The sequence below is a fragment of the Xiphophorus hellerii genome, chromosome 23 (assembly GCF_003331165.1).
Source record: "Xiphophorus hellerii strain 12219 chromosome 23, Xiphophorus_hellerii-4.1, whole genome shotgun sequence".
NCBI classification, from domain to species: Eukaryota; Metazoa; Chordata; class Actinopteri; order Cyprinodontiformes; family Poeciliidae; genus Xiphophorus; species Xiphophorus hellerii.
In genome coordinates, this window is record NC_045694.1 from 12,964,967 (window position 1) to 12,989,740 (window position 24,774).

The 24,774-nt window shown below is 38.3% G+C and overlaps 1 protein-coding gene across 3 annotated transcripts in view; it reads right to left on the minus strand.

Moving 5' to 3' along the window:
- The window catches only part of LOC116714800 (protocadherin-1-like), a 213,799-nt gene that overhangs the window by 89,994 nt on the left and 99,031 nt on the right, over positions 1 to 24,774 (minus strand). For all 3 annotated transcript variants that reach the window (XM_032555550.1, XM_032555551.1, XM_032555552.1), the window contains one exon: positions 6,783 to 7,002. In XM_032555550.1, coding sequence (XP_032411441.1) covers positions 6,783 to 7,002 — 220 coding nt within the window. The remainder of the gene's footprint in view (positions 1 to 6,782; positions 7,003 to 24,774) is intronic.

The following is a 24,774-nucleotide window of genomic DNA, read 5'->3' on the forward strand; positions in this document are numbered from 1 at the left end:
TCAAATCCCACACACCTCCCCCATTTATTCCTCCCTCGCATTTTGGTTTTTCTCCTTTTCCCATCTGTCCATCCCTGACAGGAAGTGGGTGCATTAGCCGAGTGAAGACCGGCTGATGGAATTAACTTCCATTATCTGACCATTTGCAGAATGGAGAGTAGAATAAAAAGCAATGGAATAGGAAGACCGAAGCGATAGCAAGCTATCACCTCACAGAACAAACCACTAAATGTATTTTTCATGTTTGTGTTAGGTTTTTATGTGTCCATGCGGCCAGTTTGGTCAGACAGCGAACCTTGAAGTCTGGAATCCTTTTTGAGACGACAAATCTTATTTAAAGACTGAAACCTGTCTGTTAGTGCTTTACAGCTCTGCTGGTTGCTGTCAGCTCTGAGCCCTGCTTTTCCTGCTGAAGATGTAAAACTTTCAAAGAAAGAATGGCTCAGTGATTTTCTGAAACAGCTGAACACTGTGCTTTTTAATCAGGCTTAAGGGCTGGGTTTATTCTGAAGTGAATAAAGGCAGGGTTAGCATATTCCTCAATGTGGGATTGGGTAAAAATTTATTTAATTATTATATTTCTTTTATTTATAAGATTTACAGGATGAAACAATGCAATATGATAAACACATAATGAGGAACAATAATGTTTGTCACATAATAATAATATTATTGATCTGTCTTTGGTTTCAGGACAAAGTTACTACCAATGAAATACAAGTATCTGTAGAGTCTTTAGTCTTTATTTATCTTGTCTCCCAGAGGGAAAAAGTGCAAATCTACATCAAAAGTCAGGGCTTAAAGTAAAGGATCAGGATAAACCCATTAGCCAACTTTAATGTGACATATATATTGTACAATTAAACTGAAACAAATAAATGAATAAAAATATGTTTTATTGGCTGCCAAGAGGCTGACAGCATGACTGAGGAAGCTGTAGAAATTTCCAACAACAACTGGTGGTGTTATCATGTGACAACCATATCCTGTAATCTCCATATGTCTGGAGTATGGAGCAGGGCTCCAAGAGAGAAGATTTTCACTCTGGAGAAGGCATCCAACTCTGACCAAAATCTCCCCAAATCTTGGTTTTGTTAAGGTGGATGAAATTACAGACTGTTCCAAATATAAGTCAGAATGCACATGAAATCTGCAGGCAAACAACAGATGAAACAAGGTTTCATTTTTTTTAGCCTCACAGTGTGTCCAGTTCATTAAAAGCAACAAAGGGAAAGCTTCATCCAAAGAAAAGCTGAGCTTTGTAACAGATTACCTGAAGTCGAGAACTGAACATAACACAATATCCATCCCCAGAAGAGGGATGTGGACAAGATTTAAAGTTTTGCAGGGCAGTGTGGAAATCTTACCAAGTTAAGATGTAGTATAATTATCTAGTTCTAACAAAGCAGACTGAATGCTGAAATTAAATCAAGACCTGCTCTAACTAAACCCAGTGAGGTAAAAACAAACATTTACTTGAATACTATTGGTTTTAAAATTACTATCCAGATTGTTTCATATATTTACTTAGTAAACTGAAATATCTAAGCTGCACATATGTACTTTAAAGATTGTTGGTTTTTGTTTTGAGATTTTTACTTTTTCACAACCTAATATTTTTTTCTAATCTATGAAATTTTGGGCATATTATTTGCGATTTCCTGTTAAGCTCACCTAAAATTACCCAATTACCCCTAAAAATATAACTTCTGAAACTGTTTCTCTTTATTTGTACAACACATTGTAATATATAAATGTAATCTTATCACCATTTTTTTTTTACCTGCCTGATATAAATTTTATTTAATACCAGTTTGGGAATCATATATCATTAAAGTAGTTATTGTGTTTAATTATATCTCCTACCATGTTGTTATTTTTAATGCATTCAGGAATAAAACTACTAGAGTTATCTACAAACAAATCAAATAAAATCTTATACTCAAAATATGTTGTCCATTTCAGGTCGAGTTGGTATACAATGTAAGCAAAGACAAAAAAAAAAGAAGAATTATTCTCTTTCCTTTAGATATTATTCCTGATGCAGAAACAAATGAAAAACCTAGATTACGGGCAAACATATGAGGTAAATATCATTTACAGTCCAAGCCTTACTGTGATAAAAAAAAAAAAAAGATACGAAAGGAGCTGGCATTTTTCAAGTACAATGAAATAGCATCATCAGGAATGAGAAGTGATGGAGAGTAAAGTGTATCAGTGGGAATGTGTTAATCCTCGGAATACAGGCAGTAATCTGTTGACCTCTCAGCTCACACAAAGCACACATTTCCTTTGAAAAAAAAACATTTCCAGCCCAAACATGTTTAACTATCAAAGCACAGGACTGAAACAACATCATCAACTCCGAACCTAAAGCTGACCTTAATCCAGTGTGTGAGGAGTCAGCTACTTTCTCCTGGTCTTTATCGCCATCTCATACACACACACACACAAACACAGAGGGTGGCAGTAGCCTGTGGGTGTGCAAGCAGCTGTGAATAATTGTGTTTACAGATGGTATATGTGCGACCTGTGGGTTCAACGACACTTCTCAACCCCTCGAAGAAAGACAGAAGACAGCTGTGACATTTAAAGTGAATGTCTGTCTTTCCCTTCCTCCGTCCCTTCCCTTCTCTCCCTCCTTCTTTTATTCCTCCGCCTGCTTCAACTTCTTCACCTCACTTAGTTTAATTGGCATAAGTCTTAACGAGGCGTTCCGAGCCAAAGCAGAACAATAAACAGCAACATAAGTATGAAAAGATTGGCGAATTGCTACTTCAAAGTTTCATTTGGTTCCATGATGTAGGTAAATTGGCTGTTTTATTTATACTTCAGGGAATGTCGCTTTAGACACTAAAAGCCACCTGTTAGTGTGCATCATTATCTAAATGTAAAGTTATCATGCAGAACATACAAGTAGCTCTTATTCCTGTCTTGTTTTGATTCATCCTCTTGCAATTTGCTGATTATTGGGATAAATTATGGCTTTTACGCTCAAGATGTTCTGTGCTTTAAAGATTTAAATGAGGCTCATCGGATATGCGGCAGAGATAGAGGACTGTGGATGGATCAGTCATAACCATCTCTGAATGGTTTTATATTTGTGCAGCAGTTGCAGAAAAATCTGGTCAAAAAGATTCAATACAATCTCTCTTCAAAACCACAGAGCAGAGAGAATTTTTAAGCACACACTTAATTTGTTTTTACTGATCTTGATTGATTTGCAGCTCATTTCCAACAGTCATATTTAACTGCCTCCCTACGAACTGCATGGTTGGCTCATAAAGCAGAAGTGAGATAAAGGCATACTGATTCAAGGCATGCAGAGAAACATCGTAATTTCCCGTTAGCTGATATGCAAAAGTGTAAGACAGCTGAACGCTCACATAAATGCTATATCTGTCAATCAGTCAAAATCTATCTGTAAAGCATTTGTCACACAGAAAAGAGTAACAAAAACGTAGCTTACACCATTTAAAAGGTTAAAAACAAACAATCTTACTTTAACTACGATGTGATCAAAATCAGTGCCGTGTTGAAGCTGTTTTTAAATTGAAAATGAAATAATGGGCATGAATATGATTTTTTTTTAACTGTTTACTATCCTTTTCCTCTTTTTTGCAGTGACAGTTCTATCTTGAAAACAAAGTACTGTGTCTCAATGTCAGCATAAATAAGAAAAAGATGAATAAATCAAAATTGAATATTGCTGGCAGCTGAAGTAAAGGAGTAACACAAACTTGGGATGAACCTAAAATGTACTGGCTAAATTAGATCATGAAAACATTTTCAATCTAAAACCTTATATGCATCACCTTTCTTCAGTTTGTACAGATACAATGTCAGATTTACTTTCTAAAGATCTGATTAAATAGTTAAATCTGAAATTCACTCAAAGTAACCTCCAAATTTGCTTTATATAATTATTGCCCTTTAACCTTCACTTCTTCTTTCAGTTCAGATATACCAATTATAACATTGATTCTCCTGAAGTCAGACATAATTTTAATCTTTTAGTAAATTGCTTCAAATATTTGCTTCAGTTTTGTCTATGTTCCTGCTGTCTATGTAATCATTCAGTTAATCATAATGAAGTCCATGTTAAAATTTATCCTCAATGCCAAAGACTAGTTGGCCATTTTATTAGGTACACCTGCGTGAATGTGTGATTGACTGAAGGCAGTGTGAAGCGCATTGGGGTCCTCTGGACTTGATAAAGTGCTATGCAAATATAAGCCATTTACCATTTACACCTTCTCAACTGCTTGTTACACAAATGCTGAATTAAGCAATCACATAGCGGCAGCTCAGTTCAGTGAGGCATCTAGATGGGGTGAAGACAAACTGCTTTAGTCCAGTCCAAGCATCAGAAAGAAAGGGATCAAAAGTGGCCCTGAATGTGGCATGCACAAGATAGGCTGGTCTAAGTATTTCAAACTGTGCTGATCTGCTGGTATTTCACGGATAACCATCCTTCTGGTTTCTTAAGAATGGTCTGAACTAGAGAAAATATCAGGGACAAGCAGCTAGTGTGGACAAAAATGCTTTTCTGGGGAAGTAGACGAAAGGGCAGGCTGGCTGAAGACTAGATGGAGTCAAGCAGTAGATAAATCATCTCATCTTGCAACCAAAGTGTACAGAATGCCATCTATAAACAGAACACACGTCAAATCTTGAAGAACATGGGATTCAGCGCCAGAGGACCACAATGGGTGCCACTCCTATTAGCTAAGGACAAATGTTTTAGTTTACACAAGGTCAGTAAAACTAGATAAAGCAGTTTGAAAAAAATTCTGCCTGCTTAAATGTGTCTTGATTTGAGCTGTGACATTTAGATGTTGTATTTCAAACTGAGCACCCAAGGATATAAGAATTTTATATCAAACTCAAAGGTTTAGGTGCGTGGTTGTGGTACAAAGGTAGAGGAGATGTTTTCTCAGCACACTTTGGGCCCTGTAAGATCATCTTGTATTTTTTTTAACAACAGAGTGTGGAAGAGTATTTCCTTTTAAGACCATATTATAAAGATCCTATAATGCCTATTTTGAGCAGGCTAAAACATAAATCCTGCTAACATGTCAATATGGATCAGAATCCATATTAGGAGCGTAGGTATGTCTTAAGTACATTGTTAAATCAATGCAGTATAAAAAGTGACAGTTCTGAAAGAGAAAGTTTGTCCAAATCAGCAAGTGTACCAAATAAAGTGGTCAGCAAGCTTACATTAAAAAGAAATTATCCAAAGTAAATTAGACTTATTTGACAAAATAAAAACATTTAGAGGACAATAATAAAGAAATAGTGTTTGGGTTCCAAACATTTAGCTGTACTAAATTATCAAGTTCATTGCTAGATGAAGAAGTTCAATTTTGAATTAACACAGTACTGGAATTAATTGAGTACTGGAACTTATACAAAAGTTTTGTGGGATGCACAATATGGTTTCTCACCTAAACCAAAGTTTGACATTTTCTGCCAATGCCCATGATTTGACATTTGTAGTAATCTAATTCATAGCCTTACAATGGGAGACACATAAATTGGAACATTTCTTGTTGCATGTACAGTACAGACCAAAAGTTTGGACACACCTTTTAATTCAATGAGTTTCCTTTATTTTCATGACTATTGACATTGTAGATTCACACTGAAGGCATCAAAACTATGAAGAACACATGTGGAAATATGCACTAAACAAAAAGTGTAAAACAACTGAAAATGCCCCTTATATTCTAGTTTTTTCAAAGTAGCAACCTTTTGTTGTGATTACTGCTTTGCACACACTCTGCATTTTCTTGATGAGCTTCAAGAGGTAGTCACCTGAAATGGTTTTCACTTCATAGGTGTGCCCTGTCAGGTTAATAAGTGGGATTTCGTGCCTTATAAATAGTCATGAAAACAAAGAAAACCCATTGAGTTAGAAAGGTGTGTCCAAACTTTTGGTCTGTACTGTATCTGTTAAATACAGTCACATAAAAAAAACACATAGGAAATAATGAAATCAGGTGCAAATCCCTAGTAGCTTTGTTCTTTTTGCATCAAAACAATGAAATCAAAAAGTCACCTAATAAGAGTGGTGAACAACAAAACAGTTCACACTTTGTTTCAATAACAAAACGAGAGAGAAACAAATTTGAGAGTGTAGCATCAATTCTCCCGTTCTCAGTTTTATTGCTTCTGTCATCTGCTTTAAAAGCTAAAACACTTCAGTCAGGTTTGTACCTGTGGGGATGCTAGCATCATAGCACCTCCAAATGTGTCAGTAAACTGGATAAGACTGATTTCTCCCCAACCTGTTGGCAGTTTAAACACATTCCAACGTGTTTTCCTGTAACAGATTATGGCAGGCTCAGGAAGTGCTAACCAGTAAAGTCCAGGAGCCAGGAGTGCTGTGTATGCGTGTTTCCTGTTAGCCACCCTCTGTGCCTCCGTAAGTGGAGCTGATGGAGGGTTGAACTAAGTATGATTTACATAATTGGGATGTTAATTTGTTAAGCTGTGGGAGTTGATTATGTTGCATATTGATTGTGTTGTGCTGCTGTGAGGTCGCACACCTCTTTAACGAAGGTATACAGTGTGCAGAGCAGGGAATTGTGGGAATTTGATTACATGTACAGTGTTAGTTTTCCTGCTGACAAGGTGAGTGTGTGATGAAAAGTGTGTAAATGCATGTTGGTGTGTTTCTAAATCTGCTTATGTGTGTCTGCACCCCTCAGAGTTGATGAATGAATGAAGGAGGTGAGAAGAGGAAAAGAGGGAGGGGAAACTCCACCTGGTCTTACCGTTCTCCGGGTGTTCCATCTCGCCGATGCTGCCATCAGGTGTGGTCCTCTCGTAGTGGTCTTCTGGCAGAGCTAGTGGTCCGATCCTGGGGCCCGATGATGACTTGGAGCTTGGGGTCTCTGACTCCTCCAGGCCACTGTCGTAGTAGCTGTGCTGGGATGCATCCTGCAGATCCTGGGCCTGGTTGGAGGTGGAGAAGGTTACTCGGCGGTGGGGCAGCTAAAATAAGCAGAAACAGGAAAACAAGATGCATCAGTGTGTTGCTTTGTGCTTTTTCATTACAGCAAGCTCTTTTATTCATCAAACTGATTCAAGTTTAGTTTGGTTCTGTGGCTTGAAGCAGTTACATTTCATTCCCAGGCCTCCCTCTCGTGTTAAAATGGGAGTTGCTAATGGAAAGATGGGTGATTGATTGTTTTATTCCGTCCAGTGTTTTGATTTACAAACCAGTCTGCTAGACACATTGACCTCAACAGCAGATGCTCTACAGACAGTAAAATTGATCACTTTAAAAGAACAATTGATAGCCTCTAAAGCAATGCCAGTTTATGTTGTGCTTCATCCAATACACCCCAGTCATTCAGTTGTAGCAAGTTTGCCTAAATTGAACTCACACTAAATGGCTATTATCTTTTGAAGTCCTGAAGTGGACATAAAATACAAATCCCATGTTCCTGAAAAAATAAGAAAAGCCTAAAGAATGTGTTAATGTCTTGAAAAAACTGTGCCTCTTCACTTAGTAAAGAGGTTACTTCACTAACTAACCTTCTTGTACTTAGATAATACTAACACATATAGATAAATATGTATGTTTTCACAATCTGTAGTAAAGCTTGATTTGAAGGATTCTACCAAGATGTTTTTGTGATTCATTAATATGTCACAGTTTGTTACAAAAGAACCCAAAGGATTAAGTTTTCCAAGAAATATTGACTTGACACTTCAGGCCAAAACATGGATCAAGATAACTTCACTTTGCTTCACCACAAATTCGACTGAATTTGTCATACCATTAGACAAACTGGCAAATGCATTGGGAACAATTACAAATCAAGGACTTTTTATTGTCATATCAGCTTACATTTACATGTTTGTGGTACGAAATTTGGACTGAGGTTCCACAGGCCCATTTAATTCAGTAGCAACTGATCTTCTGGGACTTCCACAAAAAAAAACAAAAAAAAAACATATATATATATATATTGTATATAAATATAATATATATATATATGGTGTTTACAAAGACTAATCCAAAAGAGAGAAAATAGATAAATATGTATGGATGAAAATGTTTTCTTTATGTAAAAGGTCAATGAAGAATGGTCTGGCTTGAGATAATATACATAATATTGTTACAACCAATGTATGCAGAATCCATCCATCCATTGATTTTTTGTATACCCTTGTCCCTAGTGGGGTCGGGAGGGCTGCTGGTGCCTATCTCCAGCGAACGTTTCGGGTGAGAGGTGAAGTAAACCCTGGACCAGTCTGTCGCAGAGCAACACAGAGACAGACAGGACAAACAACCATGCACACACACACTCACACCTAGGGAGAATTTAGAGAGGCCAATTTACCTGTCATGTTTTTGGACTGTGGGAGGAAGCCAGAGTACCCGGAGAGAACCCACACATGCACAGGGAGAACATGCAAACTCCATGCAGAAAGACCCTGGGCCAAGAATCAAACCCAGGACCTTCTTACTGCAAGGCAACAGCTGTACCAACTGCGCTACTGTGCAGGTATGCAGAATACCATCTGTAAATATACATGCATGCAACAATCTCAGACTGGTTTCTTGAACATGACAATGACTTTAGCGCAACATGAGGGGATTTATGGTCACAATTTTCATAGTATGGCTCTGCAATAGACAAACCTAAAGCAACTAAATAACTTCATCATCTTAATATGGAACAAGAGTGCTTAAAAATCTAAAATTGTATTGTCTACAACAATGTGGAAACAAGTATATAAATAAATCTTGCACAGAGTTCATCACTAGGAGCTATTATTGAAAGTCTTTTGGGATCTCAGACATCATGAGAAACAGTTATGTCTCAGAGACTGATTAATCCCCTTGGACTCATCAGTTACTCAAAAAAAAACTATCTCAACAGTCAACTTCTGTGTTGTAAAACACAACAATTATTCTAGCTAGTGAAATGTCCCAAAATCGTTATCTTTATTCTTTGCTTCTGACCTTTGAACTTAAATTTCCAACCGTAGTCAGTAGATTTAAGATTTTAATGCTGGGATTGTTTAAGACATTTATTGCTCTAAAATGGTCAAACATTACAGACACCATTAGAGGCTACAATGTTCCCAAAGCCAGTCCCTGATCTGAAACATGTTAAGCTTGGCAATGATGACTGATGGGTTGGTATGAATGAAAAGAATCCCATCTTTTTCAAAATCACCCACCCAGTGGAACAGCTACTGGCTGCAAAAGCCCACAGGCTGGCAACCCACTCACTGATAAGTCAGCCAATATTCACATCCTTCCGCCAATATCATCTGTTCACCAAGAAAGGTCTAAATGAAGCCTGACCAAAAATGTTTAGGAGCAGGTTTATTTCACCATGTAAACCAGAACAGTCATAGATGATCGTACAAGTCAGTAATGTCCCTTTCACCTGACAGGCTGCCTTTATTTCTTTCTTTCACCTAATTTAACATATTACACAAATAAAAATCAATAACATACAAACTACTGGTAAAACTCACAAGTTATCTTTTCAAAAGAATATTGACTTACTATGTCTTTGTTGCAAAATGTAACATAGCCCTGACAGGTTCATTGTCACAGATTTTAATGGGTTTTCAAAATACATTTTCCTAATGAATTCTGAAATCAAGTAATTGGCCTGATAATTAGTGGGGCAGCTGAATAAGTCACCTGAGGTAATACTGTGCCTTCATTGAGTCTGAAAAATCAAAAAGATTTGTTGGCAACAAATTATTATTAGAATCAATCCTTTGTTAGCCTACACTAGAGCTTTCAAATAGGTGAACAAATACAAAAATATTAGTCTGAAAATCATTATGTATAAACATCACTGTTTGCACACTAATGCTAGTCTTAGCATTACCTTTTCTTGGTTCACTGAAGGTCTTTCTACACTTCACAGCAGGATCAGAAAAAAAAATTTCTCTCTCAGTATTGCAAGAACAAACTAATCTCTATGTTCTTGAAGGTTGTTCTTCACACATATTGTGATCAGAATTTTTGTCTTACATGCTGTCGCAAACAATGAAGTGGTTTTGCACCAGTGGGAAAGACACAAGAAGTCTTCCTGGATGTTTGTACTGTAGTTCTTGTGAAGAAAGAATGTTCTTCTTCTTCTTCTTGCAGCCTTGGGCAAAATAAAAAACAAACAAAAAATAAACCCAATGTCTTTGTACTTGCTAATATATCGACCTTTTGGCTGACACACATTATGCTCTATTTTCATATTTACAGTATCCACAGTACTTCAGCTTTCCCACATGTTGTTATGTTAAAGTCTTTTCCAAATTGCATTAAAATAACCGCTTTTCTCAAAATTCTACATACACACACCCCCATTAAGACAACGCAAAAACAAACAACAAAAAAAACATTGGAGCGTTTATTTTTTTCTATTTTTAAACAGATAATTTCTTCCCAAAGACACTAAGCAAGTCCACCAGTAGGCTCATTCTGTCAGCTTTACAAGTCTTTTAAGCAATCCAACTGTTGGTGTATGTGCCCACCAGTTTAATTTAAAAGTATTTAATCGAAAGGGAAAGTGACTAAAATGCAGGTTCAGAACAACAAAAAAACAAAACAAATGGTAAAATGTGCTAACTTTAAACATTGTTAACATTAAAAAGGTAGTGATAAAACACTTCCTGAATGTAGAACATGTGGTGAGCTATAATAACACAAACACAATATATTTACACTTAATCAGAGAAATGTTCAACACAAGTGGCCCCCTGGTGGGTTTAAAACACTAACTGCAAGTCGCCCTATTATTCCCCTGTTATTTATAACATTTCACTCTCATATACAAATGAGAAGTGATAACATGGTCTGTAACTACAAAAGTACTTAATGTAAACTATAGTGTAAAAGAATATCTAGTGTGTGTTTTTGTCATTAGAGTGTCTGTTCATGGTCAAACACACACTTCCTTTCATTTGTTGTGTGTCTTTCTGTGGGTGGAAGGTAACTGTTTGACTTCTGCATTTGATGGTTTTGTAATTAAAATACAATTAGCCTCCCTGTAGCGCCGCGGGGATGTTCGACAGCATTCACACTTACACAAGCACACTTTGTGCAAAGACAAAGAGGGCTGCCAAGAAAAGCGTCCTAATTCAAAGGCACACAATACATGGTCAAACACTTCAAATGTGCACAAACACAATGGACGGGCCAGCGCTACTGAAGAGCAACATCACTGGGTCGATCACTATGACAACTCGGTGGTGTCAGAACCAGTAAAACCAGCAGATTAGCTCCCAGAGCGTGAACACACAACCTCTCAGCTTCATCTATGCGTTTTATTAATCTGTCTGCATCTCAGTAAAGCCAGTTTCAATAAGTTATGCAAGTGTAGAAGGTGATCAACCTCTGCATTCTGAATTTAAACCACCACATTTATGCATGCATGTCTCTGTGATAACATACACTGTACCGCACTGTTCATATATTTATATATACATAATTTCCCAGACGGGATCAATAGAGTATTTGTCTGTCTATAAGTCATGCTTCTTTTCTTGTTTTTTTGCTTGAAAACAGTAGCTTCTAGAACCGAGATTCTCCTGATGCTTTATCACCTGCATTCCAAAACGGTTTGAGCATTTCAGCTAAACCTGGAAGGATTTAAAAATACCTGGTTCGTCTCAGTGTGCAGGTGAAAACTGCAATATTAGTGTCAAAGTGATGGAAAATGTGCAAAACTAAAACCACAATGGAGCTCCCCCTTAACCTGTGCAGAGACATTGTGCTGCCAAGGCATCAAAGGCCCAGATCCCTGATGCTTCGGGCGACAGGCGTCTTCTGCAGGTGAACAGGTTCAAACACTCAGATATAACTGGACTCCGAGCACTCTCACTTCCTGTCTTCCCTCCCCGAAGAATGTAGAAGAGCTCAGAAAGGTCAGTTTGTATTTCTGTACTGGCACAGAACCAGATGTGTTACTTAAAGGAGGGGGTTTGTTCCACTTTTTCTACCTACTTTGTGAGATAGGAAAGAGTTACAACGAGGCGTGATTTTGTTCTGGATTTCCCATTGTGTTTGCTTCAGCACATCTAACACCTCATAATAATTAATGAAACATAACCAATAATTGAACTTTTTTGCCTGAGCTAACAGTCAATTTTCTGATTTTGTTGTTTATATAATTCAAAGACTGCCACTAGAAGATTCCACTAGAGGGCAGTCCAGCAAACATATAGTAATATGGAGAATAAATTGTCGCTGTTGCATGTCTTTAAAAATATTTCTTTCAAAAAAGACATGTCAAACTGTTGTTTTTTTGTATTTTATTTCATTTAGATATCTAACACTGGCTTGCACACCCCCTCTAAGAATAACTTTGTGGTTGCATATCACCAGCTTTGATCCAGGGGATATGAACAGATGTTTTAGAAATGTTTTGCTAAATCAAGTGTCCACCCTTCTTTCCTTATCCAAAGCCTTAAGCAATGTCTGGAGAAAGCTTATTTCCATGACTCCCTCTTTTGGTCCCCACCACAGCTTATGACCACAGGAGTGAGTTGGAAAACTGAAAACGTAATCCATTGGTATGGCTGAAGTCTTCCTCTCCTTTTATATACCAGTTTTCTGCCAGTATTTCAAATCTCTCACTTGTGACAGAAACTCGGCTCTAGCAAGAAGCTGCATCTAAGTATTTTCTCTTCAAGCTTGGAGCCGCTAACCGTCATTCTTGACACTCTAGAGCAATATCATCTGCAAAAAGTAGCATGCAAGTAGCAAGCAATTTGGTTAATTTCTATTGTCATTTTTTACTTTCAAAACACACAGACACAGAAGTACACACACAGAATGTGACCAATTGGCCAGCCTATGTAAACCTGTGAGCACAACGTTGTATACAAGATGTTTAACAAAGACAGGGATGTGCTTTATTGTGGACGATTTAAGAATTCCCGAGTAAAGACAACGACAAAAGAAGAACAACTGTCTTTTTCTAAATATTGAGCTGCAATGCCTGCCTGGGATTTTGTGACTGTCTTCTTCTCGATCAGGTGTGTTTGGGAAAGCAAAGTGTGCCAGGTTGTGTTATTAATAACTCATCGCTGCCTCTAACTTTCTCTGCTCAGTTTGCTGAGTGAGTATTAAGAAATAAATCACTTCCGTATTTACGGAGCAAGGTGTCTGGATCTCTCTCCCACCTGTCTAACACCTCCACCGCCCAAACAGAACAGACAACCTCCCACCCTCTCTTGTTTGTTGCCCTTTTTGTACTGATTGCGTTTGCGTGTTTGTTTGATGGAAATAGAAGTGCCTCCTCAGCATGTTGAACTAAGAGAAAGTGGAGCAGATCAGAGGGGAGGGGGGAAAAAAAAAGACCAACCAACATCGAGCGCAACCTCTACCTCAGCCTACACCCTGTCGCTATCCTTTAGCTGAACACCATGTCCTCGTCCTCCAGATGGTCGCACTGTGGATGAATAAATAGTTGCTGTATTTCTGACCAGCTATGCTGTTCTCTTCTGCCCTACTTTGTGTCAAACATCAGCCCGAAACACAAGGGAGGATCCCAGAGAGGGTTGGGATTAATTAATGAACTTTTGTTATTTTTATGACTTTTTGATGTGAACTGAAGCATCACTAACAATAAAGGGATCCAAAATAGAAAGATGGATGAAGAGCGATAACATAATCAAAAGCATTATTATGAAATGTGAAAAATAGGGAAATATTACAGGCATGTAGCAATTTATTAAAATAGAAAAACCTATTATATATATATATATATATATACAGTATATTCTCAATACAATAAATTTTTAGATTTAAAACACTAATTCAAACAGAATGTTAATGTTTGAATGAACATGACCGAAACTCATTAAAATGATGTGTAATATGAACTTTGAATGATCTTGTAGACCTTATTCTACATTAGAAAATACTTTGAACCTTTATTGCATCCTTTTTGGAGTAGTGATGTTTTTATTTGTATTTGCATTTATGCCAGATTCTCTGCTCTTAGCATTCCTCCTACCCTCCAAACTGTATATAAGTAGCTGGAGAGAGTTTGTGGTAATGGCGATGAAGGTCAGTAATTAAGAATTCAAGGGAAAATGCTTCATCACGGCCTCTCTCTTCTGCAGAAAACTGTTAATGCTGCACTTTGTCGGAAGTTCCCCCCCTAACAGCTTCCCCACTGACGAATGCTCAGTCGTCTGCAGGTAAAACGCACATGAGCACTTATGTAAAACAAGAGAGGCATGATGAGCCATTTTTCCTTGAATCTGTAGTAACTGACCTTGATTACCATCACGGGGAGAGGCAACAGCGAGGCCGTGGATGTATCGTTAAATCCATCATGCAGAAAGGAGGAATTAAAGCAGATAAGGAGGATAAGAGGAGAGGAAGAGGAGCAGCGGGGGGAAGAGGAAGCTGGAGGAGCAGGACGAAGGTGGGTTGAGGCTGATAAGAAGTCCAGGTCGGTTCCTCTTCCTCTTGCAGCTCAAACTCCTGCAGGAGGTGATAGAGGAAGAGGAGGAGGCGCGTTCAGTGGGCCACATTGTTCAGAGATGATTAAAAACCAGTGAGAGGAGGAACGCAGGACGCCTCGCTGGGTGTTTGTCAGCCGAGACACGGAGAGGAAGATAACCAAGTGTGTGCAAGGGTGTGCGTGGGTGTGTGAATGTGTGTGTGAGAGATCCTCATTACCTCCCTCTGTGGGAGATAAGAGTGTGTGAGGCTGCATTGTGCATGCTTATAAAAGTCTGTCCTTATCAAGCATGCATGCGCACACACACTTCTAAACCTACACACACTTATTATCACATGTTCACCCAGACGCATACACACATTCGGACCACAAGATGAACGGCTGCCAGCAATAATTCGACACAAATGTGTTGAATCCCAGCAAAGAATGAAGGATGAGCTGAAAATCTGGGAAAAAAAATGACCGGGGAGTGCCGCAACAAAGGAGGAAAAGGAGGTGTGAATATCAACATGTATGAAACATTTTGGTGCACTGACCCTTTAGGTCGTCGTGGTAATTTTCTTAAAGTATTCCTGGTCCAAAAAAAAAAGGCGATGGAGTCTGAGCAGCATCCTTAAGAAGCACGGCGACTCTCTGCCTTAAAAGCAGTGTGGCAATGTTATAAATTATTCAACACTTTGTCCAAATCCATCTCAAGTGTCGGATTAACCCCCCCAGGGCACAAACTTGTTGTCGAGCCCCCACTCTTCTTCACAATATGTGTCATTTTTTATTATATCCCTCTGGCAGCGACGGACCAACCACTGCTCAACGGTGACTCATGACGGATGAATCCAAATTTCCATGTATCGGGTAATATTTTGATTATGTGACAGTAAATCGAATGCTGAGGGGCATTTAAAATGTTAATCAGGCAAACAAAATGCATTCACATCATCCTTCAGTTAGGCTCCAGGAAAACAGTGCCAGAGTAAAGCTGGCTCTCAGGAGAAAGTTTATGGGTTGTACAAGTCATTTTACACACTCCAGCTTAATTTATAGCTAAAAGAAAGATCAAGGTAAATATGGATTACAGAACTTTGTCATGAATTTGAATCCCTTTATCTATGCATCCATTCCTAGAATCCTGCTTAGCAGAGGTTGGGTTACAGAAGTAACACGTCGAGGAAAGTAGGACAAATGCCTCTCCTAAGAGACACTAACTCTTCCTGAGCTGCATGGCGTTCTCTAGCAAAAAAAAAAATATGGTTCCTCCTGCAAGTTCAGATTTCTCCCCTGGATCTTCTCCTAGTGGAAAGTATAAAGATAACTTCAATTGAGAGATGTCCCAAAGCGATGCCCCATTCACCTGCACTGAATCCTTCTGATTAAGAGGCAGTGACTTTACAAGGGCCTGGACACTCTACGGTGGGAGCCAGTTTCAGGTTCACATATCATTATTTGGTTTGTGAACAGAAGCCAAAGAAGTATATCAGAACAGGATTTAATTATCCAGTAAATATTTTATTTTTATTTTGTATCTGGTCAATAAAAGTTATCAGAAAAACAAGCAAAAACCTTTTGGAAAGAAATTTCAAGAAATCTTTGAGGAAAAGAACCTTTGCATTCTGAGAGAAGAAGTTGTTACGCAGAGTTTCTACGAGAATTCATGTAGCTACAGCAGCCAAACTAATCCACAGCACCGTCTGCGTTCCTCAATTCGTCTTTCTTCCTTCCCATTCTTGAAGGTTGTGAGTTCGATGCTGCAGCGGGCCAGCACTTTGAGAAATGGCCTGCTGTGCCAATCTGAGCAGCTTTCTAAGTTGTCTGTATTTGTTTACTGCTGCATGTAAGTTACACAGGAACAGGAGCAGAACATGTGCACACAGCTTATGCAGGCTGACTGAAAAGATGGAGAACTCAAAAATTTAAAGGGAAAAGCTTTCAAATCTGTGCTGTTATTGTGGACTTTTATTACAGGAAAACATAAATTACTGATTACTGAGTTAAGCATCCCATTGTGGAAATATAATAAACTTAGAATTTATTCCAATGGCATGGAAAACACTTAATTTTAAGTTGCCCTGTTGACTGTTCGATCAAGGTTCCTGTCTGTGACAGAATGTTGCCATTATATTTTCTTTGCAGTGCAGCAGAAAACTGAAGGACACACCACTAAGGAAGTTTTCAGAGCGGAGACAACATGGCTCACTTCTCTCCTTCAAAGTAACAACAACTTGCTTCCCTTTTCTAGCACCTCCTGGCTGAAGAGCACCGCTGGTCTCATCATTTGCAACCCTGACTGTTTATGATTCTGTAGAAAAGCTTATGGGCATTTATAAAACTCAAATAAACACCTCCACGGGCAGTTTATCACTCAGATAAAATGCTAAAAGCTCGGACTGATAGAGTCCGATTGCTGATAATGGCCATTGATCGTGGAGCTGCAGAGGCAGCGAAGCAGCGCACAAACAGCAGCTTTGTGTTTCCATGTAAAGTTCCCACATGAATCCAAATGAAGGCACTGCAGCAGGGAAATGAGTTTCCATCAGCTCAGGCAGAAAAAAAAACTATGCAAAATACACTATGGATGTGTGTGTGTGTGTGTGCATGTTGGCGTGCGCGTGCGGGCGTGTGGGTGTGTGCGGGTGTGGGTGTGTGTGTGTGTTTGGTTTGAGATAAGCACAGAGTTGTACCTCAGAGGTACAACGACGGGAAAGAGAGAAAATATTTGTTTCCACAGCAGCTTTTTCCCCCCTTTTTTTGCTTTGGTTGACTCAGTTCCAGAAACAAAACTCAACTCAGCTGACAAAAACACTTCAATGAGCCACATTGTTGCACTCAGAGACATGTTCCATTATCATCACAGGGACAAACATTTTGGGTTTTAGTGTTTTTTTGGCTAAACACCTCTCGCCTCATGTTGCTGCCTCTCACAATCACCAATCCTCCAGAAAGAACGGCCCACAGAAGGTGTTCTCTAACTTCTTGTTTCTTTGGTAGGAGTTTTATGAGACTGAACTTCATGTAGCACAAAAAGAAAAGAAATACCAAATATTGAGAAGCATGTTAACAGAGCACTCAAAACCTAGCAGATTGCCATTTTTGTGTTTGTTGACATTAATAGAAAAAAATGCTGAATTATTTTAATGTTACTTGGAACAAACATCTGTTTTACAAATAAGCGAAAACTCTTAAAGTTCAAAAGTCTGATAAGATTTTATTTAGCTTCTTATTTACCTCCAACTATTCAAATCTTGTAGAGAACATAACTAAGCTTTGCTTAGAGAACAAAATATGCCACAAACATTATTATACATTAAATATGCATTAAATCAGAAAAGCAGAGTATATGTAAAATACAAATGGAAAATAAACAACCAAAAATAGCAGTATCACTTTCACTGAAGTTGCAACTGTACTCATTTTGTCACCATTCCTGCCTTTTAGGCTGCAACACATTCAAAATAAAGAGGCATCTGGTTAGCAATTAAGCAAGAGACAAAGCAAAGGATTAATGATATTATGGTTTTTGAGCTGCTTTCATGAAAAAGCTTTGAAGAACAAAAGGGACAAATGACATGATATTAGGTCATTTTATATTTGTTGCTAAAACATTCTCAAAGAAAGATTCAAAATAATTTGTTGAATTTGATTAAAAATAATTATAACTAAAATTATTGATGGATTTTTATCCTTAATCCCTGAAAGTGTTGGGAGAGGAATTTATTGTCTTTTCTGTAGCCTGAAATGAAGAAATGGATGGACAATGACTTGACCAAAAAGCTTTGTTATGTAGGGTTGCACTGTCAGGGGAAACATCAAGTTGTTGAGTCTTGATTTAGCTGAAAAACTCTCCACAACAATAAAAACACTTACTTGACTTTGTGTTTTTATATTGCAAATAAAGAAGTCATGAAGTGAGGAAGGCCAACAGAAATGCCTCTATCAAGATCATGCTGCTGCTGCCTTTTAGCCTTCTCTGATTTGAAAATTTTGTAGCTGCACAGACAACATCCATGAGCCGATGCTTGTTCTCTGTCTCTGTGCAACAGACACTAGCTGTATCGCTGAATCTGTCGCCCAGCATCAGTCTTCCTCACATCAACTCTCTCAAAGCAGGTCAGCTGACTTTCTCTCAAGTGGTTCCAAGACTTTACCCGCACGCTTGCATTCCTCCTCGCTGAAGGTGTGTGTGTGTGTGTGTGTGTGTGTGTGTGTTATCAGTGAGGCAGTAAATCTAGTGTTGCACATGAATCCATAAGTCTGGAGCACCTTCACCTCCAGCATCGCACGCAAGTCACATCCTCTGGTAAACAGCTTTTAGAGTAGGATTCACACACACACATTCACGCCCACAATCAACAAAGTAAATGTTTTTTATGTCTATTTTATGTATATATATATATTGATATAGATATAGATATAGATATATGGATATGTATTCAAAGCTGACACTGACAGAAACCCTGTACTTCGAGATACTCAGCTGAGAGAAATGAACTTGAATAAATCTGCTGCTGCTGGCATTTTTCACTCTGCCGCCTCGCTGATCCATCGCGTGTCTCTCAAACTCTGAGATCAGTGAACACAGTTCCAACGGGTAGCAAACAGACAGGAAAAATACAGACAACACACCCAGAGAAATCCACCGCCCTCCGTCTTCAACTGACCATAGGGTTAGTTGAACCTATGGTCAACTACCCATAGCATTTTTGTTTTCAGCATTTTTGTTTGTGTGTGCGTTTACTACTTGCTGATGTGTTTGATATGCCGCTCAAGCGTTTGGCTTGCATATACAGATTTAAAAGACTTTTTGCAAATGTTTTGTAAGAGACTATCTTTGGTATGCAAACAATAAAATGTCCAGATTTAGATGAAGATTGCCAAAACGTTTTCCCAGCTTCTCATGGAACAAATACAACAGTCCTGCCTATTGTACATTCACTTTCGAATTACGTGTTTTACTTACCAGGGCATAATAACAATTTGCTCCTGACAAAGTTTTAATTTTAAACTTAACTCATAACACCCTTTTCAAGCTTTCTAAAGTCTCCAGTTCTACCATGAGAAAGATCATCCACAAGTGGAAAATATTTAAAACATTCTCCAGCCTCCCCAGGATTTGACATACCTTGAAATTTAGGTCAAAGTCAGACCTTGCAATGCTCAGATACATGACAGATAACCCAAGAGCTCCAGCTAACACTCTGCAGGCCTCACTGTGCATATTGGACGTTTGGGTTCACAATGAGGTACTTGGGAAAAAAGTTGGATTGAAGTAGAAAGCTTTTTCTAGCTGAAAAGATACAGCAGCACAACTTCAACTTGCAAAGCTTCATATGAACAAAACACTAGACTTCTGGAACAATGTGCTTTGGATAAAGGAGATCGAAGTAGAGATGTGTGGCCATAATGTTCAACTTCGTATCTGGAGAAAAACAACCATAAATCTCAGACACGGTGTTAGAGATGTGATGATTTGGGCCAATTTGGCAGTAAAATTGGATAATCTTTCGAATTTTAGGTGACAACAAGAATGATTTCCAATGTGCAGCACAACCAATCCACAAAACGTATGTGTTTGTTTTTTGTAGGCAGAGCATACATTTCGACAGTGTGCAGATGGATCCGAGGCTGGATCTTTGAAAAGCTTTCTCTCTGTTCAAATGTGTTTACATAATCCTAACTCCATGTGTCATTGCTGGGTTTCCCCTTGTGCTGCTGTGTTTATGTTTGTGTGTATTGTCATTTACCAAAAGTTTCACAAAAAGCCAAGAAAACTTTGGAGACAGAGGAGTGATGGAGAGGTATCCAGCTGACAGCTCTGGTATGTTAATCCCTGAGAACGCCTCCCACCCTCCCTGCCCCCACTTAGGAACTTTGCAGCAGGTTATAATTGGCTCCAGGATAAAGTGAGGGAGGATGAAAGAATGAGAGAAAGGTGGAGTGATAAAACAGGAGAAAAGGGAGAGATGAGAGTATGGGAAATGTGGTTTTGATTCGCTAGGCTACAGTCCAGCTTCAACACAAAGAAAAGCCAGACTAGAAACTATGATTTGAACTGAAGTTCTGGCATCTGCTGCAGAAATCTGTCTCATTTTCTCCAAACCTCAGTTCAAAATAATAAACTCTAACTACTGGTTTGATAAAAGAGGCGTCTCGTGAAGTCAACCAAATCCAGGGGCAAAAATGTGTGACCTCAGACAGAATATCTTCCAGCATTTTTTAAACCTCCAGGATCTCAAAGTATAAATGGTTCTATTATTACAGTACCATCGAGAAAGGTTTGGTATTTAATCCTGTCTGACATTTAAAGACGAGAGAATTTCAGAAGAGCAACAGTTGCAGGTCAGGTCTGATTCATATTACATTAAAAGTAGGGGAATAAGTTAAACTTGAAAAAAAAACTGAGGTTACAGTCCTTTAAAAATTCAGTTCTGTTTCAACTAATTCCTTCTTTGGATTGGAAAAATCAGTTTCTAATTTTATGACGTAATTTAGGGATTCTCGTCACTCTTTAGCATCCACTGAAGCGTTGAAAAACTGAGTGAAAAGTCTAAGACATGGTTCTAAATGAAACAAGAGTGAGATGCTCTCTTAAGTGGATGGGTTTCTCTTGGTTTTCCTAAGATTGGGTTGAGGTTTCCTGTGTTATCTTTCCCTCTCCTCTATATCCTGCTTTGGAAAACTTTAAGGACACTTTATAAATGGTAGGACCTGAAAAGGTAAAGATCAGTCAGAGTTCAGTGGAAAAGACTAAATGTGCTTACAGACACTCCCTCCCCTTCCACATTATCTGGCTTGATGTCAGTGACAATTTTCACCTGGAAGTAAAAGGAAACAAAACTTCTACATTGTTCAGTATGACTTTTCACCTCATACTTTTTAGAGAGATTATTTTTGGTCTGGTTTTGCCTTTTATAGCTTTAGATCTGAGTGTAACGTTTGCGGATTTTACACCAGCTGTAAAAATCAGTGTGGGTTTTATCAGGAACATATGGATCAAAGGAATGTTTTTTTTGTTGTTGTTACTTTTCTTCCATTCTTCCCTTTCCTCCTGGGAATGTCTTTGGAAAAAAAAACAAAAAAGTGAATAAACACAGCCTCTCCTTCAGTCTTCCACCTCCACTCTATACGGCACATTCGCTCTCTCTCTCCATCTTCATATGTGAGGGTCATAAATCACATCAGCTCTCTGGATGGCTGTCTGCATATCTGTTGTTTTAGAGGGATCTCTTACAGCACCATGTGTGCGCAGGTACGCCTGAAGAGGTAGCAGCCCATATGCACGTGTGTTTCTATACAAGTCCATTTGTGAAAGCAGTAAAAATAGTTGCATGCCAGTGAAGGTCAGGTCGATTGTCTAGAAACAATAGAAGGAAGTTGACAGAGCGCAGTGTTTAGTGAAAAAGAGAAGCCTCTGCCGTGGGAATAAATGACATCTAAACAAAGACAAAGAGAGTTTGACTGAAACAGGAAGGAAAACCTGTTGCAAACAAAATGGCAGAGAAAACAAGGCACCACCGATTTGGATTAGTTTTTAACTGATCAGATAGAATATTTCTAAGAATCCTGTTGGAAACTTTAATTATCACTTAACAGATTGTACCTTGGATTTGTCAAACAAATATTTTAAACAATATCTAGCTAATAAAATGCTACAGAGAATCAGAAATGCATCAAGACTTCCTTTTCTTGACTGTGGATCATGTTTAGGCATTGGAATTAAGAAAACATTCTAGCTTGCCTTACGCTAGACCCTGCAACCCAAGTCATACCCTTCATAGAAATAAAGGAAAAAATGGGAATGTGAGTAAAAGTTTTTACCAAAAAATATATAAATCAGCAAAAAGGTTCAGTGTTCTCAACCTTGATGTTGTGGATGAGAGGTGAAAAATCTTCAAAGATCAAGAGAAAAAGTACAGTAACCTTCAAACAATTTTCTTCAATATGAACTGAAAAGCTTTTTCATATAAGGCCGAACAAGAGAAGTCCAGTTTTATTGTAGTACCTCTGATGGTCATATACTGAATGACTAAGAATCTATACCAACATATTTTTGCTATTGAGAAAATGGCTTATAATTTACATTTTTATTGCGTGTTCATCAAACTTCCTTAGAATGGAGCCACAAAAGTTCTCTGTAAGGGCTGAATTAGTGTTGAGGTTTAGCAAAGAACATTTTTCAAAGTGGATCTTGAGAAACATTGTAAATTGAGTATCGCAGACACAATTTGTTTCCATTTATGAAGTTAGATAACACTGGAACTTCAAAGAGACAGAGTCTAAAGAACAGAAAATTAGATTTTTACACAAATTAACTTACTCTCAAAGAGTTAAGTAAGTCAAAACTTGCAATATGGCAAGCAGTTGACTCAATAACTACTCATCTTCATGTTACCACAGCCTTGCATTGTACTGAAAGATGTTAATAAAATTGGTGCATTTAATGGGCACGATTATTGGGCTGCATTAGTTTAATGATAGTGCAGCCCCTCCAAATTCACTTCCAATTTCTATTTTCTTTCATATGTTCTGCTGATTTTTGCTATGTTCTTGAATTATTCACAAATTGAGACAACAGAAAAGAGCTATCAGATGGCCAGTTAGCTCACTGTCCTCACTGTTCCATATTTCTGCCTCCCTGCTCATCTGTGCTGGCCTGTTAGCCATTGGGCTCTATAGCAGCAGACATCTCTACAGGAACGAGGTGGACACTGGCCAGAGTTCATTAGCATCCAGTCTGGATTAGCTTCTAGCCTGCCAAGAATGCTACAGCTAGCCAAAAGAGACAACAGGCCCATAGGGAATGAGTGGACAAGCTAATGCTAAGGCTAAGGCCAAGTCCTGTCAACAGCAGACAGAAGGAGAGACTGAGAGGAAGGTGGCTGTTTCCTCTGAATCGCAATGAGGAGGGAAAAACTCTTCTTCATAAAGTCAATAAATGCTGTCAAAATGAAACTGGCTTAGTCTGAAACCGACAACAGAAAATGCCCAAGAAATTCAATGTTAAAGCACACGAAAAAAAAATAAAAAATGTCAGCCTATTATTCTCTCTGAGAAAAGAAATGCTTATTGTGAGTCGGTATGTTGATAAGTACTGCATGCACATTGTTTCAATTTAAATGTCCTTTTGAGTGTGTGTAGCTGGTTTTAGAGTGACATTTAGTAAACTGCTTTAATTTATATGACGTTCCACTGTGTTTCAAAATCTTCACTCTTCTATTTCAACTTCTAAACCACAAGGCTATTTAAAGACTCAGTAAGGATTTGAGTAATTTGCCTTATTAAAGTATGGAAGTTGGCCTTTGACCATAAAGGAGCTCAAATTAATTAAACACATTAAGACCAAGAAAGCCTCTTGAAAAAGAAACTAATTAATGTTGGAAAGACAGTTATCTGAAAAAATACATTTGCTTCAACTTTTTGATTTCAGCGTCTGATACTAAATACTTAGTATTCTAAATACTTATACAAAAAAAATGAAGTAAAAACAAACTGGAAGTATAAATCTTTACTTAACATTTACCATCATTCTAACAAGCTCGGGTCACATTTGGTTAGGAAAAGAAAAATCATGAAGAAAACTGAATTTGGGGATGATCTGTCTGAAGGTGTTGTACTTTTAGCAATGGTAGCGGAGGAAGCGAACAAAGTTGTTCAGTCCATGTTAGCCACGCTTCCTAATAAAGATTGGACGTTAACAGATGCCTTGTTTAGGTCAGCACTTCTCTCTTCAAAGTGGAGGATGGCTGTTTCCAGCAAATGCAATTGACGGTAAGTGAACTAGCGTTGAATTGGTGCATTACATACGTCACAGGCAAATTGGGTAAAATTTAAAACCTCAACCGAGTCCACGCCTCCCGGAAGCAATCGCTTCTCCACAGCAAGGAGTCCAGACCCTCGGTATGAAGCATACTGTAGTACAAAGGGCTGATTTTTGCCAGGCTAGGAACTGCCAAAAAGTAAAATAAGTCACTGAATGAACACTGCAAGTGCAAGAAGTTACCCAGTAAAAGCGGAGAAGAACTCTAAGTTCCTTATGGCTCCCTTTAAGTTTCATTAGCTAACCTCTAATCTTCAAAAGTATATTGAAAGGACAAGAAACTAATCTTTTTTTTTTTTTAAGGTAGCTGTAGGTTCCAGGAATGCATGCCATGCTGAGATTTATGACTAACATTTTTGTTATGGTTAATCAATGGTAAAAATGAACGCACTGCAGTTTTAGAGAGGCTAGAATAATTAACCCTTTTCTCTCTCTCTACTCTCAGACATCTGCTTTTATTCAAAGTAACAGTTCAGGACATAAACACATCACAACCTCAAAATC